General features: G+C 39.8%; 1 protein-coding gene across 3 annotated transcripts in view; it reads left to right on the top strand.

The window, feature by feature from the left end:
- Window positions 1-24574, top strand: part of lhpp (phospholysine phosphohistidine inorganic pyrophosphate phosphatase) — a 95684-nt gene that overhangs the window by 30719 nt on the left and 40391 nt on the right. For all 3 annotated transcript variants that reach the window (XR_011345299.1, XM_069899750.1, XM_069899751.1), the window contains exons 4-6: window positions 4927-4990; window positions 8173-8265; window positions 21614-21705. Coding sequence is in view for 2 of the 3 variants with exons in the window: in XM_069899750.1 (XP_069755851.1) it covers window positions 4927-4990; window positions 8173-8265; window positions 21614-21705 (249 nt within the window). In the remaining variant the exon portion in view is untranslated. The remainder of the gene's footprint in view (window positions 1-4926; window positions 4991-8172; window positions 8266-21613; window positions 21706-24574) is intronic.

Here is a 24574-nt window from a genome sequence, read left to right as displayed (position 1 = left end):
TGTCACACTGACATGTCTGTCTATGGCCTCATGTACTGCCAGGTTGCCTTGTATCCTGATCGGACCCTCTAACCAGATGGCACCCTCTAACCAGACATCCAATATCTGTTGTCGCTTTCCCCAGTCTCTCTCTGCCTGCCATTCTCTCTCTGTCTCCCTTCCTCCAGCTCTCCATCCCCTTCCCCTCATTCTTCTTTCAGAGAGCTGCCCTCTCCCTTATCACTTCTCAGCTTCTTTCTCTGCTGCCTTCCCAACTGTATCCACCTATAATATCTTTGGAGTTCCTTGGAATTCACCAAGGACCTATAATGACCTATCAGGGACACTCAACATCTCCTCACTTGTCAGAAAGACACAGCACAACTGCCCTTTCTGTGAAGAATGAAGCGGGCAACCATTACGTTAACCTTCTACAGGACCTCTATCAAGAGCATGCTGGTCGGCTGCATTGCAGTGTGTCCAGTTGCTGCAAAGAAATGGATCGGAGGTCGATTCACAGGACCATAAGAGTGGCAGAGAGGATCACTGGAGTCTCTCCCCCACCCCCACCTGGGCCATCAATGTGATCTACCGAGATAGTTGTCTGAAGAGGGCGTGCAAAATCATTGAAGACCCTCTCCATCCCCCAAACAGCATCTTTCAGCTGCTGCCGTTGAGAAAGAAATACAGGAGTATCAGAGTTAACACCACCAAGCTGAGGAACGGTTTTTTCCCAAGTTCAGTGAGGATATTGAACGACCAAATGAACTGCTCACACACTAACCAACTCATATTTACAAAACAATATTTCTTTATTTATTTGTATATATGAATAGTTGTCCAGCATATTTATTGTTTGTCTGTATGTGTGTTTTGTGTATCTGCATGTTTCACCCTGAGGACCGGAGAACGCAATCAGATGACAATAAACTTGAAACTTATGACTTACCCATTAGTCAGTGTTCCTTCTACTTCGCCTCTCCCCCCCCCCCACCCCAAACCCCCTCACCTTTTAATTCGCCACTCCTGAAGAAGGCTCAAGCAGAAGACGATGAACTGCCTTTTACTTTCTGTGGATGCTGCATGGCCTACTGAGTCTCTCCTGCACTTTTGCAAGCTGCTCTGAACCCCAGCTTTCTTGTTCACCTCGATCTGTGTCAGATTGTTATTGCCAGAATGATCTAATGCCTATAAAGTTGGCTGTGAATGCATTATTTTTAAATTCTCTGATGGAAGTCTCTGTGTTCCAGATTAGAATTATCAATCATTCCCTCACCACATCGGTGAAGACAAGTTCAGGCGGCAGATACTGAATGCCCAATTCTCCATTTTCAAAAGAATCTAAAGGACATAAAATGTCAAATTACATGAGTTATCATGCTGTATGTCTAAATTTAAAATTTAATAAAACCATAGAACATTACAGCACAGGAACAAGCTCCTTCAGCCCTTCTAGTCTGTGCCAAACCATTTTTTCTGCCTTGTCCCACTGACCTGCACCCAGTTCATAGCCCTCCATACCTCTCCCATCCATGTACCTATCCAAATTCTTTTTAAATGTGAAAATTTAGCCCATATTCACCACTTCATGTGGTAGCTTGTTCCATATTCTCACCACTCTCTGTGTAAAGAAGCTCCCGCTCATGTTCCCCTAAACTTTTCCCATTTTACTCTTAACCCATGTTCTCTGGTTTGTATCTCACCCACCCTGAGTGAAAAAAGCCTTTGTATATTTATTCTGTCTATCCCCCTCATAATTTGAAATACCTCAATCAAATCTCCCTTCTTAGGAAGGTTTAACCTTTCCCTGCAGTTCAGCTCCTGAAGTCCGGGCAGCGTCCCAGTAAATCTGTGCACTCTTTTTATCTTATTTCCTGTAGTTAGGTGTCCAAAATTGCACACAATACTCCAAATTGGGCCTCACCAATGTCTTATACAACTTTAACATAACATCCCAACTCCTGTACTTTCATTTATGAAGGCCAATCTGCCAAAAGCTCTCTTTACAACCCTATCCACCTGTGATGCCACTTTCAGGAAATTGTATATCTACATTCCCAGATCCCTCTGTTCAACTGCACTCCTCAGTTCCCTACCATTTACCGTGCATGCCCTTTCTTTGTTTGTTCTTCCAAAATGCAAGACCTCACACTTGTCTGCATTAAATTCTATCTGCCATTTTTCAGCCTATTTTTTTTAGCTGGTCCAGATCCCTCCACAAGCTCTGAAAACCTTCGCTGTCCACAATTTTAGTGACATCTGCAAACTTGCTGATCCAATCTGCCACATTATCATCCAGATTATTGATACAGATGACAAACAACAAGGGTCCCGGCACCGATCCCTGGGGCATAACAATAGTCACAGGCCTCCAGTCTGAGAAGCAACCATCCACCACTACTCTCTATCTTCTCCTATCCACGAACCTGTCCATATAATTCTTAAATGTCAAAATTGAGCCCCTATTCACCACTTCAGCTCACAGTTCATTCCACACGCCCACCACTCTCTGTGTAAATAAGTTTCCCCCTAAACCTTTCCCCTTTTACTCTTAACCCATGTCCTCTGGTTTGTATCTCACCCACCCTCAATGGAAAAAGCCCAGCCATTCTCAAATCCAGTCCACTTCTTCACCATGAAGACCCAGCGTCTGAACCTTCCTGACTAACCTCCCATACAGGACCTTGTCAAAGGCCTGACTAACATCCATGTAGACAACATACACAGCCCTTTAGATTTCCTGTTAGATTTCCAAACTCTTTAAATTATGTAAAATATTGCTCAGTGTTTTCAATAAATTCATTTACTTGCATTAAATTGAAATAGTTAGCTTTCCGTCTTTTTGGAAAGGATTGAGGGGCTTGCTGAGGTGTATCTTTGCCATTGAAATTTTGTTATACTCTTCCACGTTTGCCAATGAGACACCATCTTCAGGAACTGTAGAAGTACGACGTTGTGTCTTCAAAAGTAGGGAATGGGTTACAAGAGGAAGAGATGCCATTCTTTGAATAGGTATTAAGGCTGAATAGAAGCAGATGACAGATAAATAGAAGGGAATGGAAAGAAAAAAAAATGAAAATGTTGTTCTTGGATCTTGATTTAAACTGTAAAATTATCAATGTAAATTTTAAAAGGAAATGTTGTTAAAGTTGATTTGTGTCCTGTATAAGGGTCCCACTGATGCTCTCAAAGTGTAATGCGCAAGCATCATGCCAGAGGGAAATGACAGATGACCTGATCTGTTATTGATCTGTGGGTTTCAAGCCAGCCATTAATGAGTTAGGTTAGAATTCCCTTCAGTGATAAGTATGGGAAGAGTAGCATCTATTTGCAACTTGGCACCTTCCAGTGGCAAGTTAAAAGAGCACCATTTGCAACCTGGAAATCTCTGTCCATCATTCAGCTTTGAATTAAATGAAGTAATAAGCAAAAACCGGGGAAAAGAGGCGGCAGTGCATAATTGTTGAAAGGAGTACAAGGCTGAATCAATGAAGTTTATTAATATTAAAGTATAGGTTATAATTATATTCTCATATTCTGCAGCATTGCAATGTTTAAAATTTAGTCAATATAGAAGTAATGTGTGAATGTGCAATCTAATTTAATAAGAATACCACATGGCTCCAGAGCAAATTCAAAATTGGGATGATATATCTGTCATAAGAGAAAGGGAAATTAAAAAGTTATGCCAGTGTGACAAAATTTGGCGGAGAGTGGGAGGTTTGAGCTAGTGGAGTTATTCTAGTGAACTGGTGTGGACTCGAAAGGCCGACATGGCCTGTTTCTGCTCTGTAAATGGTTATATGGTTAAAATTACTGAGGGAGACTAGAATATTCATTTACATTCCATATCTATTTTGAGTGGAGAATGTAACTGGTGGTGTAATATCTCCGGTCATGCCAGTATTAGCTTACACTGGGCTATAGAAGGTTAATGACAGCTCGAGCAGAGGTCAAGTGGTCATTTGAAAGAGAGGTTCTGATATATAATTGAAAATGGTAGAAAGATAAACTATAAAACCATGTCTGATCATGTTGCACATTCCTCATCTGCTGTCGTACACCTTAATTCAGTCCATCTGGCATAGAGCAGAAATAGTTCAGAAAAAAATTATTTGCTCAATAATTCTGTCACTCAGCTGACATTATCTGCTTGAGTGAAGGTGAATTACATTTAAAAGAGAGGACAATGTGAGTTTTTTTTTTTAAGTTGAGCTTGTAATAAACTGAGAAACATTTAAAAATGTTATCCTTTTTCCAGTAATCTTTATCATTCCTGACTTTATCTCCAATACAGGTTTATTTTGAAAGACTTTACTGAACAATATGATTTTGTTTTTCTTCATATGACAGTGAAATTTTTAATCAGCTTCCACTGATGTTTGTTTTGGAAGAAACTATTTGACCCATTCTTTGGGCCAGCGTGGATGGTGTAGCGGTTAGTGCAACGCCGTTACAGAGCCAGTGATCGGGACCAGGGTTCGAATCTGCCGCAGTCTCTAAAGAGCTTGTATGTTCTCCCCATATTTGCAAAAGTTTTCCCCGGGGCCTCCAGTTTCCTCCAAATGTTTGAAAATTACCGGGGGTTGTAGGGTAATTGGCGGCATGGGGCTCGTGGGCTGGAATGGCCTGTTATTGTGCTGTACGTCTAAATTTTAATTTTTTTTTCTAAATTGTCAGCTGAAATAAACTCTATATTGGAGTTAAAACTATTGGAATTTATTTAGTGCTATGTAAAACAAGTTGGAGAGGTCTCTAAATTGGGCTGCATTCATCATTCCTTGATATGCTTGTTACCTTATTATTAGCATTTATATGTACATTTGTTATTAATTATTTGGTTTCTTCACCAGTAGAAATTATAAAAAATGTTATGCTTCAGCTCTCTGCACGGCTTCCTTTTTCTATGCACTTATTTTTACGTTTATTTCTACTTCCATACTTCAGGCGTTATTATAAGGAAACTGATGGGATGAAACTTGATGTTGGTGCTTACATGAAGGCCTTGGAGGTACTATACTAGGAATTTTTACACTGTATTTCTTTGCTGCGATTTTTAATTCCATGGCAAATGTAATGTTAAATCAACAATATATTTACCTATATATTGAACAAGATATTTTTGGCATTCTCACTGTGTTGTGCAACGCTCCAATGACAATCTAGGATAACGAAGGAGTTATAGACGTGGGCAATTTTGCTTGAAGAAATTGTTATCAAGATTTGTTTCCCTTTTAAGCGAGCTAAAACGTGATCTACGTTGGTTAGGTTCCATAAGGATGAATGAGAACAGAGGAGCTCACAAAGGAAGTGAGGAAGGTAGAAAATGGGATGTGAGAGGGTCAAGTGCTCAAGGGCCTCAACATAATCGTGCTTTGTGACCTTAAATCCCTCAGTTGGAGACTCACAGGAGACTGCATGTGTGAAAACCTGAAGCTAAGCACAATCTGCTGGGGATGGGGGGATGGGGGGGGGGGGGTGGGGGGCCTATGGGTTGAGCAGCATCAGTGGGAGAAAAAGAATGGTTGATGTTTCAGGCTGGAGCCTGAGTTCCTCCAAGAAGTTTTTTTTATGATCAGAGGTAGTACAAGGTCTCCAAATCAAGAGTTCTTTGAGCTGCAGTTTTCGATGTGTGGTTTTGTGATGAGACCATCAGTAATATCTCCAACAAGAAATGGCGAGTTTATTCTGAGGCTTCATTTTTTTTTTGCGTTTTTTAGATGATTTCTCCTGGTTTAATTACTTAGATTTGACAATTCTATTTGAAACAAATCCAAATCTTTTCTTTTAATTTAGTGTTTTTAATTTTTAAAAAAATATTTAGACATGTAGCACAGTAACAGGCCATTTTTGCCCACAAGTCCATGCTGCCCAATTACACCCAGTTAACCTACACCCCCAAGTACGTTTTGAACAGTGGGAGGAAATCTGAGCCCACGGGGAAAACCCACGCAGGCACAAATAAACCCTGCTTGTCAAAGTTGATGCATGTTTCTATAATTGAAATGAGAATGTGCCAAATGCACATGTGAATTATGCTTGCCTTAACTAATTTTATGAAATTAATACTTTTTCTGATGCTTCAACCAAATTTATCTCCCCTCTTGCCCATCTGAACCTTTTGAGGAATGGCCTGTGTTCATCATAGAACATTTACCAACCAGAAGAAGTCATTTGATCCTTGACGAGATCTGCCTTGCCTGATGCAGATCCATACTTCTGTCGGCCATAACTCGTCATGTACATATTAGCTTACTTTTCAAATGAGGGCTTCTGCCTCTCCCTACCTTTTTGTTTGCTGCCATCTGGGAGAAAAATAAATATTCTTACCTCACTCTTAATTTTTCAAGACAATTACTTTAAATTCCTAGTTTTGATCCCTCAACCAAGGCAAATGTCTGTGCGGTTGGAATTGACTGGCACACATTGTTTTACTGAAAGCAGCAGGCAGCTGGACATTGGCCTGTCCCTAAGAATCTCTAATATCTTCTCAGTTAAAAGCTGGCAGAGCATGCCTCTCGACTGAGCTTTTAACTCACCCACTCCCTCTGCTGGCTATACATAGTATTACATACATTTTAAATTAAGACATACAGCACGGTAACAGCCTTTTCGGCCCACAATTACACCAATTGACCTTCAACCCCCCAGTACATTTTGAAAGGTGGGAGTAAACCCATGCAGCCATGTGGAGAACGTACAAACTCCTTCCAGACGGGACCAGGCTTCGAATCCAGTACTAATTGCTGTGCCAACCGGGTCGCCCAATATCGTTGAAGTCCTTGTGGGAACAATACAGAGCTTTTTAAAATTGAATTGGCATTTGACCTGATGTACTACTGCTTCTTGCAAGCAAATAGTGATAAGAAAACACACATTTGATGTCAGGATGAAAGGGTAAATGCTCGAAGGCTTCCTTTCTGTTCTTCTGTGATGCCTGCGATATAATGCCCAAAATTTTGAAGAGACCAAGTAGTGAACTGTAAGTGCAGCATTTCCCTATTTAACTAGCAGCAGCTTCAAGATATTCTGTGCTGAAGCTGTTGGCAGTATTTTTCATGCAAGTAGAGTGAGAAATCCAAGTGGGCTAAGCTGAACATGGCTCAGGATGTTCTTTTCTATTGAAGTAAGTGGCTGCAAAGAAAGCCAATATTAGCTCCTTCAGATGTTTTAAAATTCGTCAATGTTTTCATATTTTTGTTTTTTTAAATAACATTAAAAAAATCTAAATGTGGTTTTGACACCTAGCAAGGGGGCATGGGTTGGCTAGCTGTTGGTGTTTAGTTAGCTGTTTTGGGCTTGGGCTGGTTCTGAAGCATCCACACTGCCTGTCTCAAGTTCCTGCAGTGCAGGGAGGTCCGAAGACTTTTCATAGATCTGTGAGAAATGCAGCTACGTTGCTGTGGACGGCAGAATTCGAGCTAATGTCACTTTTATTTTCTGTGCACAATATCGGAGGTTGGGTGAGTCATTACCACCATCAAATTTGTGAATGTCTTATCACTTCAGATCATTTCTGATCAAATTTCTGCTGCTGGCACTTTAGATGTGACAGCTTGGTTTCTTCATCCAACAAAAGCCAACTTGTCATGAAAAATGCATCGTTAATTTGAGGGTAAATAATTATTTAATTCAGTGGTTTTCAAACTTCCCCTCCCCCCCCTCCCAAACTCACATTCCACCTTAAGCAATCACTAAGTGCTCTGTGATTAGTCAGGGATTGCTTAAGGTGGTGTGTGAGTATAAAGAAAAGGTTTGAAAACCACTGTTTTAATTGTACCTAATTAACTCATGACATACACTGTTTTATAATGGCAAAGGAAATGGACCAATGACAATTTTTCTTCAAGCAAAATATTTCAGTAAAAATTGGGTCTAGAGCAGTGATTCTCAACCTTCCCTTCCCACTCACTTACCACCTTTAGCAATCCCTTACCAATCACAGAACACCTATGGCATACTTAAGGTGGAATGTGAGTTTAGGGGGCAGTTTGAAAACCACCGATTTAATTGTTACAGCAGTACTTGTTATATCTTGCCCATTTAAAAAATGCTTCAATAACCTGCAACTTTTTTAAATTTATCCATTCTCTTTCATTTAAATTAATGCAAATCCACACCTGGAACTGTGTTTTTCAGAGCTTTCTTGCAAAGAGCATGTGAATTTGATTCTCTTTCCATTGCTTTTTCCAGTATGCCTGTGATATTCAAGCCGAAGTTGTTGGCAAGCCAGCAAAGATGTTTTTCTTGTCTGCTTTATCAGATATGGGATTGGAACCCAATCAGGTAGGGATTAGTCATTAATACAAGGCATTTGAATTGTCAATTGTATGAAAAATGCTTGTTTGAACTGTTTCTGGTGGTTTTCAATCAGTTGAGTTTTCAAAGGTTTACAGATGTTCATTGTTGAATAGATTCACTGCATGGCAGAAGCAATGGGATTGTTCTGTATTTGGAGAAATAACAGTAAAAATATAAATATGTTACAAAGAATAAGTTGTGCATTGGACTGTTAGCACAGCTGTTAGTTCAACACTATTACACCAGGTTCGAATCTGCTACTGTCTATAAGGAGTTTGTCTGTTCTCCCTGTGTCCAGAGGGGTTTCCTCTCAATGCTCTAGTTTTTCCATTCCATGATTAACATGAATGTATGTGAGTGTTATTGGTTTATGCTATAATCTCTAAAATTTAAAATGGACATTTTTTCCTTTTTAAAACATGAGGGAAACATAACGAGCCAGTGTAATGACAGATCATTTTAATAACAGAAATCATAATAATTATGAGAAGTGTTTTTGAATCCCAGAAAATGGTATAAAAATGCTTAGTTATGAGTTTAAATGTTTGTGTAATAAGGTAGTCCTGACACAGATTGGGTTGGCATTGACTTGGGGGAAATTTGCAACTTGCTGATGACCTTGCTTTGCCTAAAAGTATGTGTTTGTTCTTTGAAAATCTACTGACTCAATGAATGAGTGGAAAATTAAAGTGTGCAGAGGATACAGTGAGTGGGCTAAGTGAGTGGGCAAGAGTCTGGCAGATGGAGTACAATATTGGCAAATACGAGGTTATCTACTTTGGAAGGAAGAATAGAAGATCCGAATACTATTTAAATGGCAAACGATTGCAGCAGGCTGCTGTGCAGGAGGACTTGGGAGGGCTTGGGCATGAATCGCAAAAGGTTGATTTGCAGGTGCAGCCGGCTATCAAGAAGGCAAATGGAATATTAGCCTTCATTGTTAGAGAGACTGAATTTAAGAACAGAGACTGAATTTATGCTGCATCTGGAGAACTGTGTGCAGTTCTGGTCTCCTTACTTGAGGAAGGATTTACTAGCCTTGGAGGTGGTGCAGAGGAGGTTCACCAGGTTGATTCCAGGGATGAAGGGGTTGTCCTATGAGGAGAGATTGAGTCGTCTGGGACTGTACTTGCTAGAATTTAGAAGAATGAGAGAGGATCTTATGGAAACTTATGAAAGGCATAAGGTAGGTAAGTTGTTTCCATTTGTAGCGGAGACCAGAACTAGATGACATTACCTCTCAAAATCTGAAACCCTGCCAAATTTCTACACGTGTGGTGGAAAGTGTGCTAAGCAGCTGCATCCCAATCTGATGTGGGGACACCAATACCCTTGAGCGTGAAGCCCTACAAAAAGTAGTAGACACAGCCCAGGATATCTCAGTTAAAACCTTCCCCACCATCAAGAATATCTTCAGGGGATAGTGCTGTCAGAGAGCAGCAATAATCAAGGATCCACATCACCCAGCACATGCTCTGTTCTCACTGCTATCATGAGGAAAAAGGTCTAGGTACTACAAGACTCACACCACCAGGTTCAGGAACAGCTGCCCTCCTCCCCCCTCTACCATCAGACTCATCAACAACAAACTCAATCAGGGACACATTTATGCACTCTTTTGCTTTTTATTGATTTTATTTTCTCTCTGTTTTGCACACTCAGTTTGTTTACATTTCTTTACTTGTTTACCTGTGTACATTGAGACCGTTTTTTTTATATAGCACTGTCAATGAGTGGTAATTCTGGCTGGTCGGCAGGAAAAAAGAATCTCAGGGTTGTTTGTGATGCATGTAAATACTCTGACAATAAATTTGAAATTTAACTCTATGCCCTCTAGTTTTAGATTTCACTACCCTGGGGGAATATAATTACCATTCTCCTCATCTGTGCCCCTCATGATGTGATGTACCCTTTGAGGTCATCCCTCACCCTCCAATACACCATGAGTCTCTCCTTATAACCATATAACCGTTTACAGCACGGAAACAGGCCATGTCGGCCTTCAAGACCGTACCGGTTCACTTGAACAACTCCATGTTCTAGCATGCTTTTTTGGAGCAGTTGCCAGAAGATATTGTAGCTCAAGCCCTCCAGTCCCAGTAACATCTTTTATGATCTTTTCTGCATCTTTCCAGTTTAATGTTATCTTCCTACATATAGTTTAAAAAAAACCAGTCAACTCTCAGAGTTTTTGAGTTCTGGTGAAGGATTTCAGTCCTGAAATATTATTTCTGCCTTCTTTTCTATTGACGCTGTAGGATTTGCTGTTTGCAGCCTTTTCTAATGTTATTTCAGATTTCCAGCAATTCCAGTTTTTTTTCTTTTGACACTTCATTATAAAGGAAGAAATAGATATACACGTTCTTCAGTTTAAAAGAAATTTGAGGCTGGAATTACTGCAGTGAATGTATGTTTCTGAGCTGAAAGTGAGACTTTAGTTGAATTAATTAATTTCTGAAATGGGATAATGGATTTTTTCATATATTGTCTTGTATTTAATAATTTAAGATAACTTAAAATCGCAGACATTGGATTATTGGTGACAATTATTGTATTGTGTTTCAGAATATTCTGGTAATCTTATCAGTATTTTAAAGGTCATGTGTGACTAACTCCTCCCATGTTAGCAGAAGCTCTGGGTGTGACCAAAAAAACATTATCTGCTTACCCATGATTTCGTGAATGAGCATTTTCATGAAAATCTTCACGGGAGGCCAAGTTGGTGTAGTGGTTACAGCACCAGCGATTGGGACCGGGGTTCGAATCCCACGCTGTCTAAAAGGAGTTTGTTCGTCCTCCTTGTGTCTGCATGGGTTTTCCCCGGGGGCTCTGGTTTCCTCCCACCATTCAAAATGTACCGGGGGAGAAGGTTAATTGGGCGGCACGGCCAAAATGGCCTGTTACTGTGCTGTATGTCTAAATTTTTTAAAAATTGAAGAGAAAGAATTTGCTTGATATTTATTATATTTGTTTCTGTGAATGCATTTTATCCTTGTCATTTTTTTGCTTATTTATCAGTTATGTATTTTTTTACCAGTGAAATGAATTGAGTGAAAGCGATTACATAAAGTTGGTTGAAGGCTTGAATAATATCAACCATTGTTATTTCGTGAATGAGCATTTTCTACTGAAAATGCTGTGACCTTAGAAATCATGCTTTACATTTGACATGGTTTATTTAAGCACCATCTATCACTTTACTGGGGGATAATTCACACTTATCTGTACAGCACAATAAGAATCACATGAGGGAATTATCATTTAATAGACAGCGGCATTTGAGTTAGAACTATGACATCTCAGGAGATGTGCATGCAATAAGAAAATGTTTAATCAGTGACCATGGGTTCGAGGTGCTCCCTCCAGAGTGCATGAAATTGCGGTCATCAAGATTGAGAGTAGATTTTTCAGAATTCTCAGCAAAATGATGTAGCTCATTGTCACTGATAATATAAACAAGGAAAGCAAAAAATTGTCTTGAATAAGTAAAACACGCATTGCTGGAGAAACTCGGCAGATCAACCAGCATCCTTCATAGAGCAAAGGTAAAGATACATAACTGAGGTGTCAGACTTGAGCCTGTCATCAAGGTATGGAATATTGGATAATGCTTTATTTGTGATCAAAGTACCATTTAAACTTTGATTTTATTTGGAAATTCACATTTTTATGAGCTTAGTTTGTGTATTTCTGTGACTAAATTTACCAAGAATGGCTGTCATATTTCTGTTATGAATTATTTGCCATAGAACATTTATTCTTAACTCCTGGAGTAGTCATTTCATTTTTCCAAATTAATCAGAAAGGTGAAGTTTACTCTTCCGTTGGTTGGACTGCCTGTCACATATGCTCAGTCCCTTCGATATTCCTACCTACCCTGTCAACATGAAAAAAAGTATTTTATACCTTGGGTTTGATGACCAGAGCTTTTTATTTCCCCTGACATGAGATCTTTTGACCTCTATCTTCTCACCAATGATTTTTTAAAATCCTAAATGATTTGGGATAATTGCAAAGCCTTTCGTGATTATTGCCCTTCACTGATAGTAAATCACTAAACTCCCCTGAGGCCAGAGCCCATTTTTACAGGCGTCTGCCACTATCCGTTCTGCAAGCACCACTGCTCTCATGCAGTTGTATTTTGAGTAGCATCTGCGTGTATTTGTCCTTCCTTTTTTGAGATTGATGCAAGAAAATAATTTCTGATTTTTATCAATAAAAATGCTGCTACTCCTGGTTTTTAAAAAAAAAAAAGAAACCAGACTGAAAATGTACTTAAGCTGCAATCGGGTTTATAGTTTAGTATTGTTCATTGAAAACCATATGAAATTAGAAGAGTAGAATTTTTGAGAAGGTGCTTGTGCTTTATCAATAACCGATGAAGAATGATGGTGTTGAACACTGAGTTGTAGTCAATTAACAACAGCCTGATGTAGGTGTACTTGTGATCTAACGTAGAGTGAAGTTTATTGCATCCAGCTTTAAGCACTGTGTACACAAACTTGATCTTTTAAAACTTGTTGCATTTGCTTAGAGCTTCTTCTTTGGACAATACTGATAAAGACCCCCCAAAAAATTAGCTCTCTCTCCCAACACTCTCTGTAATTACTGATTTGGATAAAGAAAATGCATGTCCTTCGGTTTGCCACCAGACTAAATGAGTCTATGTCCAAGTTAAAAGAAGCGTACTTGAAGGCATGTGAATCATGGGAGTGAAACATGGTAAGCTGCAGGTGCTGTTATTGTAGTAAACACATGAAAATGATGGAGGAACTCAGCTGGGCTATTCAGTATCTATAAGAGACAAAGGTATATTGCTGACATTTCAGGCCTAAGCCCTTCTTTAAGGAAAATTCAGAAAAAGCAGAAGTGGGGTATAAATTTTTTTAAATAATTTTTTTAAACATATAGTACGGTAACAGGCCATTTTGGCCCACAGGTCGTGGTGCCCAAATTACAGCCAATTAACCTACACCCTCCCCCCCTCCTCCCCCCCCCCCCCCTTCCCAGTACATTTCAAATATATTAGAAAGGCTCAGAATTCAAACAATGGGGGAGGAATCCAGACCAACAAGAGGTGTTAATTGGATGTGATAAGGGATGAGATAGAATTTAAAAGGAGACAGGAAATGGAGAGAAGACGGGTGAAGCGAGATGTTTTTAACGAAAACCAGAGAAGTCAATGTAGAGCTCGTCGAAAGAATCAAAGACTTGTTGATCCAAACCAAGTCTTTTATTAGCAAAAGACAGGAGCTCTTCACAGGTGGCCGACCAGTCCGGAATGATCCGACCTGGCTAGGGACACAACCCTTTAAGGCCCAAACAGTAGGCGTGGCTTAGCTCTCAGCCAATCGCTGTAAGCACAGTCTAGATACTGTAACTATATACACTATATACATTGGTGATAGATCTGTACTGTCACAGTCAATGTTGTTTTAGATGTGATGAGGATGTAGGATCTTTCATACACGCAACATGGTCTTGTCCAAATGTGAAACCTTTTTGGGTGTCTATTAGTAACTTTTTACAAGTTACAGGAGTTGTTATTCTGTTACATCCTGATCTGTTTTTATTAGGAAATATTGAAGGCACAACTCATAAATTGAAACTACCAATGTATCAATGGAAATTTGTCAAATTAGCTTTAGCAGTAGTGAGAAATGAATTGCAATCTCTTGAAAATCGGAATATCTGTAACTTTACCTAGGTGGCACGTTGATATTCAAAGTTGTATTCCCTTGGAAAATACATTATTTATAATTTAAGAAATAAATACTCTGTTTTTACAAATTTGGCACCCGTACACTCAAATAATGGGATTGAATCTGTAGTGACATCCTTTTATCCCTCTAGCCCTGTAGAATTCTCCTCTGTATGTTTATGTTAGAACTGATGAATTGTACTGCATGACATCTCTCTGCAATCCAAAGATTCTTTTTACTTTTTTTCTTTTTTATCTTTTTATACCTATAAAATAATTTTTTTTAACTTTTTCAATTTGTATATGGTATTTTTTTCTTTGGGGGAGTTGGATGGGAGGGAGGGATTTTAGAGTGGGGTGAAAACCCTCATGTAGTCATCTGGTTGGAGGGTACCCAGTTGGAAGATGAGGTGTTCTTCCTCTAATTTACAGGTGGTCTCAGTCTGGCAATATATGAGATCATGGCCAGACATATTGACAAGGGAATGGGATAGAGAATTGATATGTGAATCACCTCAACCAGAATCTAGAAATTCTTTGCCATGTTTTGTTTGGAGTTCATCAAGGTCTCCAGTGAAACAGTGGTGTGATTGATATGGTTATTTAAAGTTCTGATTCTCCATTCAATACATTCAGATTTATTATAGCTGATATCTAGCTTCTACCTGGCCAGCATTTGACAGACAGTTCTTGTATGAATGGAGTTTTCTCAATACTCTGGATTCGTTCAGCTTAATAGTCCCAGGATGGGAATATTGAATGCGTGAGTACATTGGTAAAGGAAGGTCTTCAGTGACTACAGAATTGGCATCCTACATCTAGACTAAAGGTCACCAAAGTGGTCGCCATTGACCCCTGGGGATTGATGGGACTATCCAAGGGGTTGATAAATGCTGGGGGGTCTATTGAACTTTTGGGGTTGAAAGAATTGTAGAGCCTGAGGTCTGGGAGCCCAATGCGATTTCTTCGATGCGGACAGCACTGCACCCTCTATTGAGAATGGAGTCGCCAATGCTGAAGACTTGGACCCAACTCTGGTTGGGTTCTTTCCAGCCAGAAGCAAAGGTTTTTTTTTATATTGTTATTGTAATCCCTTGCTTGCTTAATTTACAGATTTGTTATTTGGCAATTGGGATGTGTAACAAAGTTTGGGTTGTTGCTGGGAGGCCCAGATACCTTGCAGTTTCCCTCACTAATACATGTGGAAACTGAACATCTACTTAATTATTATTTATTTATTTATACATGCCTGGGGCTGAATGAGAGATCAAAGATTCCATGAAATGGGTCATTCACCACTGATCTAGACTCTAGAGGGTTGTAGAGAGAGAAGTGTACAGGAGTGCATTTTCAACAAGGTTGCAAGAGGCTAGGTGTTCAACAGTAACATAACTCAGGGCTCAGCTTCTTTACCTTTGGGAAGGCAGTTGTTTTTTTTTTTTGCAGGACAGAGTTACTATGTCGGATCATCTGGAATATTATTAGAGGAAGACTTGATTGTCACATAGTGCCAAGATTGGTCAAGTGTAACCGAGATATAATGAAAAAACATTGATTTTGCATGCTATTCAGTCAAGTCAACTTATCTTTGAGTATGATGTTTAGTGCAAAATGCAACAAAAGTGTAGAATATTCTTCTTTGGCTTGTTTTCGCGGATGAAGATTAATGGAGGGGTAATGTCCACATCAGCTGCAGGCTCGTTTGTGGCTGACAAGTCCAATGCGGGACAGGCAGACATGGTTGCAAGGGAAAATTGGTTGGTTGGGGTTGGGTGTTGGGTTTTTCCTCCTTTGTCTTTTGTCAGTTAGATGGGCTCTGTGCTCTTCTTCAAAGGAGGTTGCTGCCCGCCGAACTGTGAGGCGCCAAGATGCACGGTTTGAGGCGATATCAGCCCACTGGCGGTGGTCAATGTGGCAGGCACCAAGAGCTTTCTTTAGGCAGTCCTTGTACCTCTTCTTTGGTGCATCTCTGTCTCGGTGGCCAGTGGAGAGCTCGCCATATAACACGATCTTGGGAAAGCGATGGTCCTCCATTCTGGAGACGTGACCTACCCAGCGCAGTTGGATCTTCAGCAGCATGGATTTGATGCTGTCGGCCTCTGCCATCTCAAGTACTTTGATGTTGGTGATGAAGTCACTCCGATGAATGTTGAGGATGGAGCGGAGACAACGCTGGTGGAAGCGTTCTAGGAGCCGTTGGTGATGCCGGTAGAGGACCCATGATTCGGAGCCGAACAGGAGTGTGGGTATGACAACGGCTCTGAATACGCTAATCTTTGTGAGGTTTTTCAGTTGGTTGTTTTTCCAGACTCTTTTGTGTTGTCTTCCAAAGGCGCTATTTGCCCTGGCGAGTCTGTTGTCTATCTCGTTGTTGCAGAAAAAAACGTTCAGCTAAAATAGTGCAAGGGCCACATTGTTTTGCTGATGGGAGGGCCATTCAATTGGCTGATAACATGTTGGGCGATGCTGCCCTTGAATCTCTGATGTATGATTTCAAATTTGTTGTTCTTCTGCCTGACAACAGTGGGGAAATAAATCAAAAGAAATTCATCAGTGGTCCGTGTGCATTACATCTTCTGGGAAAATTTTTGGATTCTTGCTGGGAAAGCTTTTAATGTAATACTATTCTTTTGTTTCCATTTGCTTTTTTTTTTGTTGATGTTTGTATATGCAAATTTTTAAAAGTTATTTTGAATCCATGCCATTTTAGATAAGGCCTACCTCCCTCTTAGTACGTGCCAATTCATGCCAAGAAAAGTAGATTTTTTGCAGATGCTTCTTTAAAAGAATTAAGTTTTCCATAAAACATATGCACAGAAAATAATTATGACTCTTTGGAGAATTAGCATTGTAAACTTGGCAGATCCAAATCGGCTGCATGAAGTCTGTACAACAAATCCCAATATTAAACATGACCATAATGTAATCCAGCCATTCTCAATGGGAGCCAAATCTCCATGTTTATAGATAAAGCTTTACTACTATACTTAATAATATACTTTTAAAAATAAAGACTCATACCCCAGGGATAGGGAGACTCTTTGGGAGAGTTGTCCCAGTGGCGAACAGCACTGGCCATCTATTTATCCTGGGCACCACCATTTTGTTCAAACACAACTTTATTGGAACTTTATTCAAACAGCTGCTGCAGGCAGGGCACTCTTCTGGCTGAATGTTTGCGTCCCAGGGGTTGTGTGTTGCTTCAGAGAACATTTACTTTCACAATTTTTAAACTTTTATTTAAATTTTTATTTAAAACTTTATTTATTCTTATTTATTTTTAAAATCGATTTATTTCCTCAATATTTTTTGTCAGTTGTTTTGGTTGATGGAATGCCAGATAATGGGGATTTTACTGTATTTGCAAGACATGTTTGTTTTGCAAGCACTAGGAAATTCCTGTATAATTTGGTGGCTGTGAGGAGGGCTGGAAAGAAATAACAAGCTTCCGCTCCCTACCATCCTCCTGGCCAATGTACAGTCCTTGGAGAACAAACTTGATGAACTCCAAGGCAGGCTTCACATCAGAGAGTCTTCAGGGAGTGCTGTGTGATGTGCTTTACAGAAACATGGTTAAATGCGGACATTCAGGAAATGGCGATATAGCCTGTAGGCTACACCCTCCACTACCCTGATTGGACAGCAGTGTCAGGCAAAACCAAGAGAGGCAGTGTTTGTGTCATCTTCAATTCATGTGGTGCACAAACATGAGTTATGTTCCCCGATCTGGAACATCTAGCAATTAAGTGCCACCCATTCTACCTGCCAAGGGAGTTCACTATCATCATCTTGGTTGCAGTGAACATTCTGCCCCAGGCGAACATCAGGTTGCCACTGGAGGGACTGACACTGTGATTATCAGCCACAAGACAGCACATCCTGATGCCTTCTCAATTATTGTAGGGGACTTCAATCAGGCCAACCTGAAGAAGTCTCTGATAAACGACCACCATGTGAGACCAGGCGAGCCAACACACTTGACCACTCCTACACCATCATGAAGAATGCATACCAAGCCATACCATGACTGCACTTCGGCAAGTCTGATCACCTGGCTATACTTTTACTTCTGCTGTACAAGCAGAGATTGAGGACCACAGCAAGGACTGCTTTGAATTGGTGGATTGGAACATAATCAAGAACATCCATAGACTTGAATGAATATGCGACGCTTCCCACTAACTTCAAGAACTGCGTGGACTTGTTTGTGCCCCTGTGCATATACTGGGTGTTTCCCAACCAGAGGCCTTGGATGAATCAGAGGATTTGCAAACTGCTGAGGGTGAGATCAAGGGTGTTCAAGGCCAGGGATCAAGATCTCTCCAAAAAGTCCAGGTACGATCTGCAGAAGGCCATTTCTGAAACATTACATCTGTCTATGATGTTCGCCCTTGCTTTGTAGGCTGTAATGGCCTGCACTCCCTGCATTAGCTGATGTGCATCTGTCTCTAGCTCCTTTCACACTGCCAACCAGGTGCTTGCCAGCTATGACACGGAGTGCAGGCCCTTACAATCTATAAAGCTAGGGCAAACACTATAGATGGTTGTGATGCTTCATTAACCAAAGACCTGAACACCTTCTATGCTTACTTTGAGAAAGAGAACCAACAGTGCCTACTAGAATCTCTGCAGAGGCTGAGGACCCTGTGATATCTGTCTCTGAGGACGATGTCAGAATATCATTCAAGAGGGTGAACTCATGCAAGGCGTCAGTCCTTGATGGCGTTGCTGGCAGGATACTGAAAATATGTGCCAACCAACTAGCCAGAGTGCTCATTGCTGCAATCAGAGGTTCACACCTGTTTCAAAAGGACATCAATCATCCCGGTCCCCAAAGAAAAGTAGTGTGAGCTGCCTCAACGACGACCACCCAGTAGCACTGACTTCTACTGTGATGAAATTCTTTGAGAGGTTGGTGATGGCTGAAATTAACACGTACCTAGGAAAGGTCTGAACCAACTGCAATTCACCTGTCGTCACAATCTCTCTTCACAGATACAATGTTGTTGGCTCTCCACTTAGCTCTGGATCACCTTGAAAACAGCAACTCATACATACGCTGCTCTTCATCAACTACAGCTCAGTTTTCAACACCATTATTCCCTCAGTGCTGGTCAAGAAGCTACAAACTCTGGGCCTCTGCACCCCCCACCCCCCCTGCAACTGGATCCTTGACTTTCACATCAGAAGACTACAGTCAGAATGAATTGGAAATAACGTCTCCTCCTCATTAATTATCAACACAGGCACACCTCAAGGATGTGTGCTTACTCTACTCGTTATACACCCATGATTGTGTGGCCAAGCACAATTCCAATGCTATCTACAAATTTGTCAATGACACCACAGTTGTCAGCAGAATCACAAATGGCAATGATGTAGTGTCCAGGAGGGAGAGGAACATGACCCAGTCTTCATCGAGGGCTCAGTGGTGGAGAGGGTCAAGAACAAATTCCTGGGAGTTAACATCTCCGAGGATCATGTTGATGCAATATGAAGGCGGCCTGCCAGCGGCTCGACTTTGTGAAGTGCTTGAGGAGGTTTGATATGTCACCTGATAGGTACACTGGAGAGCATTCTGCCTGATATGGAGGCGCCAACTCTTAGGACAAGAATAAACTCCAGAGGGGCGTTAACTCGGCCTGCAGCATCACAGGCACCAGACTTCACTCCATCTACAAGAGGAGGTGCCTTAAAAAAGCAGCCTCTATCCTCAAAGACCCCCACACCCAGGCCAGGCTCTCTTCACTCTGCTACCATCAGGGAAAAGGGTACAGGAGCCTAAAGATGAGTACTCAGTGGCACAAGGACAGCTTCTTCCCCGCTGCCATCAGATTCCTGAATAATCAATGAACCAAAGACACGGCCTGACTTTTCATGCAGTATTATTTTTATTTACTGTTGTAAAGTGGTTTATATGAATGTTTACACTCTGACGCGGCTGCAAAACACAGAATTTATTGACTTGTTCATGACAATAAATTCTGATACTAATTCTGAGATTTATCTCGTGTGATGAGCAATATAAGCCCTTCCTTATATCTGCTGCACAGAGAGATTTTTTTTCAGCTCGACTTCTGATTCTTTTACCGCCCATTCATTCTCACCAAGTTAAAGGCCATCATTAAATTCATGGAGTGAAATTGAAATAAGTCAATGATTCTAAAACTTTTTGAACACCTGCTGCGGCAGATGTGTATGTTTCCAAGTAGCTACTCTTCCTTTCTCTCAGCGCTGGTTATTGTGATGAGGCTGTCAATAATAAAATCAAATTTCACTGAGCAAGATTTCTTTGCCCTGCATGATGGTTCTAATACTTATTATGGTAGCCTCTAAGAGAAGGATTCTTACAAGAGCCTGAGGAATTTGAGCACGATGTGATGAGATAGTTTGCTTGATACTGTTCTCTCTCAAGAATCTCCATTATAATATGGTTAAAAACATCATGAATAGATGAGTGATCATCAGTTACAAGTGATTTAGCAAACGTTCTCCTGGAAGCTTCAGGTACAATGTGGTGCTGCAGAAGACCCTTTGTGCCTGTGGACATTCTAATGCCTTCTGCTCCAAGATCTTTGAGCCACCATGAGTCACATGCTGTGCCTTTTTTTTTGATGCCATCAGTAGTGGACAAATTAGAGTTTGGCAGTTCAAGCTCCTAACTGTGATCTAAAATCCTGAAGACTTTTTCACATCGAGCCTGTGCTCAAAACTTGCTTTGTGCAAAATGGTTTCAAGTCTTTATCAAGATGGAAGGTGGAGGTATCACACTTGTCCACTTGCAAACTGGCACACTGGAGCAGAGAGGTTTCTGACACTTTCAGTGGGGAATCTCTCATCATGTAGATTTACAGAAACTTGAAACTTTCTCAAACTGTTATATTCTCTGATGCCAGAAAATGTTATTTTGAATTTGTGTATTTCTTTTAAATATTTTCTTCTGGTTATCCATCCCATAGGATGATGATGGTCCCTTTCAGTCAGTTTGTGGGGTTTGATATGAGGATACCCCACTCCTCAGAAAGGAGTGGATGAATGGATTTAGGTGAATAGGGGGTTGCACAGGTCCAGACCCATCCTCTCAACATCCCCTCCAGGATCCAGTGGCATGATGAGGTCCAAGACAGCTGGAAGTTCTGTTGTGGTGAATGCCCTGACCAAGCCTCATGGTGCGTGTTTCCTAGATGGCTGTTGACCCTATGAGAAGGTTCATCTGCCCTTTGACAGGCCTTTTTCTTCATCCTGCAGGGTGTCTAGCCACCCTCCACACCAGGCAAGCCTGGTGGGGGAGCTGGTTTAGTCACCAACCACCCGACCGTATGACAGGTAGTACTTAGTTACATGGAACCAATAGCAATCAGACTAGTGACCAGACATTAAACATTAATTTCTTGTTAAATCATGTTTTAACCTTCATTTGCCTTGATTGCTCCACGTGATTTTGAACCAGTTGTGATTTAATTTTTGAAAAGAGGATAACAGTTGACTGAATTGTAAATTCCGGTGTGCTCTTGCTCAATGACGTTCAATGTCAGCCAATTCATCTTGGTGACAAGTTCACATTTAATATTTTGAGAAATGCAAACACATCAAAATAATCTTATCAATTACTTCATTTCTTTTCTCTGACAGGTTCTCATGATTGGAGATGATATTGTACATGATGTTGGAGGAGCCCAGCAGTGTGGTATGAAGGCTGTCCAAGTAAGGACTGGCAAGTACAGGTTAGTACATTTATCCTTCACTATGTCTTAATGAGAATGGCTAAGCCTCAGGAGGTTTAACACCAGTGGAGAATCACTGCAGTGCATCCCATTTAAGTCACACCATTCATTGGAATCTGTTAAAAGCAGAAAAGATGAATGGTATGTTCCATGAAACCCCGATTGTAGCTCATCATCAAAGTGAATCCATGACAGAATATGGGTCAAAAAAAACAAATTAAATTACATTTTATTAATATTTATTCTTCTATAATCTGTCAATTTATCGTAAAGTTGGCAGTTATTCTTGCGCTGTGTACTTGTGTGAAATAAAAGAATGATAGAACTGTTTGACGCTTGTCATGTGTTCTAGTGATGATTATTGTTCATTGTAAACTGCAAACAGACAATAGATGGTTTATGCATTCCAGAGGTCATGAAGATAAGGGAGACCATTCACCCAGTTAGCTCATTCTTCAATAAAACCTATAATTTATTTCCCCACTATCATCAGTGCTTTTAACTGCAGAATATTCTTCCAAGTCACAATGCAGGGGGCTGAAATGACCATTATCTGAATTCTTGGAGAAACTTGTTCATATTCAGTTTGTCAATTTAAAATTTATCCCTTTATATGAGTGAAATGGATTCAGTATCAACTTTGTCATTTTTTAAAAAAATCATTATACATTCAACACCCCCCCCCCCCCACCCCAACCAAATAGCAGTTTTCATTTCCCATAAAGTGCCTTGTCTTGTCAATTCTTTTCTTGAAATTCAATCTGCTGTAAAGAGGGGCTGGCTCGTTAACCTTTTTCTTTTCTAACTCGAGAATGTTAGGTGATACTGTGTGCAAAAAAATTCTGAAGGATCAGTATTACTATCCAGAATTCATGGAAAATAAATAGGTAAAAAAAGAAGTTTAAAATTAGCACGCCTCACCATTTTGTTCGCTAATCATTTTCAAGCAACCAGCAAATTCACTTATCCGGCATCTACCGATCCCCAGAGGTGTGGAATACCAGGTTTTTTTTACTGTATTTTGAACATCTTTATGGAATTGAGTTTTTTTATGAACCAATACATTAATAATATTGCAGTGGGCAGTTGTTAGAGCTGAATAAGGTTTTCGACATATTTCTGCATTATCTATAGTCTGAAATTGTTGTTTCCAAATGGTCACATTTTTTTAAAAATTTGCATAGAAACATGCTGTATTCAAATGGAGAGTTTAAAGAAAGCATGCAGTATATTATATGAGACAAAATAATCCCTACATTTAAAGAGTGATTCAGTGAACATCTTGACCTAGGACCAATAATAACAGAAAAGTCAAAGAGACTGAATATGATCATTAAGGCTGTTAAAAATAAAATAATAATTATTGGTTTCTCTTCTTTTCGTATTCATTGAATAGAAATCCAATTATTTGAATGAAGCAAATTGAATAGAGAAAGCACTAAAATATATTTTGCAAAATTTGAATTTAATTATGTGATAATTCAGGCAGAGCTGCTATGAATTAAGCCTTCCAGATATTCCATTTCTTTACTTTCTCACCTTTGGAATAGTTGACCTGAATATTGAACATTAATCAGAACGATGACTGTGGAAATCTTGTGGCTTCAAAGTGAATAATTATAAAGAATGGCCATGCGACGTAAAACCTGGCTTTTCTTCCGCCAGTTTCATTGTACCAGGTTATAATCCTGCACTATTTTAATTCTTTGGTTTAGTTGAATTGAAATTTCCAATGTAAAACTGGAAGTTGTAACAAAATTTGTACTGCCTTTGGTTTACTGAATATATTTAAATATATCTTTGGAAAACGATGGAAGTCAAAGTAAACAGGAATCAGTGCAATACAACAAAAGCAGGGAAATCCTATCTCACATTTTTACAAGTTTGAGAAATGAAGCCATCACATCTTTAGTTAAGATTAAGTGTTAGGCTTGATAATCATGATGTTAAAGAAAATGAAATAATAAAAGATTGACATATTTTAGTTGTTTCTTGATGAGTGCTAAAAGTTTCCAGTGGAGGTTTCAACCATGAAGGAGATGCAGACATAATATTGCAGAATTGCCCCAAAATGGCTCAGCCTTTTGTGTTGTAAATCAGCATTAGGCAATATTGGACCATTGATTTACTTTTTCAAGTTTTGCAGAAGTTTTAATCATGTGTTTCAAAAGTTAAAGTAGCTGTTGTTCTTTTTTGTTGTGTTTAATCTGAAGCATCGCTTATTGTTGAATTTATGAGGCTTCCTAGCTACCCCATAGAATGCCTGTAGGTGGTGCTGTGGACTGCTTGGTTAAAGTCTCCCAAATAATTATTGATGGATAAAACTGTAACACCTTTACATAATTATACCATCAAACCTGAATTTATGACCTAACCTGTTGGTGCTTTATTAACTTTTACATTTTAACCACAAGAGTAATTGGAATATATTAGAAGATGATGTAAAATGAGATACCCAAGAGTAATTCTTTAAACGTGCATATTGACAGCTATGATTTACAGAAATTAACAAAACAATTCCATTAACGACAAAAGTTCCTTCTCTGTAGAGGCCAGATTGAATTAATAGCAAGCTAAGAGAAAATCCGGATTCTTGCTTAATGGTTTCTGTTCAACAATGTGGTGATCCTGATTTGCTTTAACTGTTAAGTTCTATTTTTGGAAGTGACTCTATGACTGAATCAAATTCCTCCAAGCCATGCAAAGAATCTGTAAGAACATTGTCCATTTTCTTCTGTTTAAGTGAGCCCATATTACGGATTCCAATGCTCACAGATGTACCCTAGGAATTGTAATCTACCACAACAAAACACTGATAAATGACCTACTCCTTTTCTAGCTAAACTTAATTGTGAATTCATCCAGACTA

This window comes from Narcine bancroftii, chromosome 10 (genome assembly GCF_036971445.1).
Source record: "Narcine bancroftii isolate sNarBan1 chromosome 10, sNarBan1.hap1, whole genome shotgun sequence".
In the NCBI taxonomy this organism is placed as follows: Eukaryota; Metazoa; Chordata; class Chondrichthyes; order Torpediniformes; family Narcinidae; genus Narcine; species Narcine bancroftii.
Note: the sequence above shows the minus strand (reverse complement) of the source record. Positions and strands in the feature narration are given on the sequence as shown.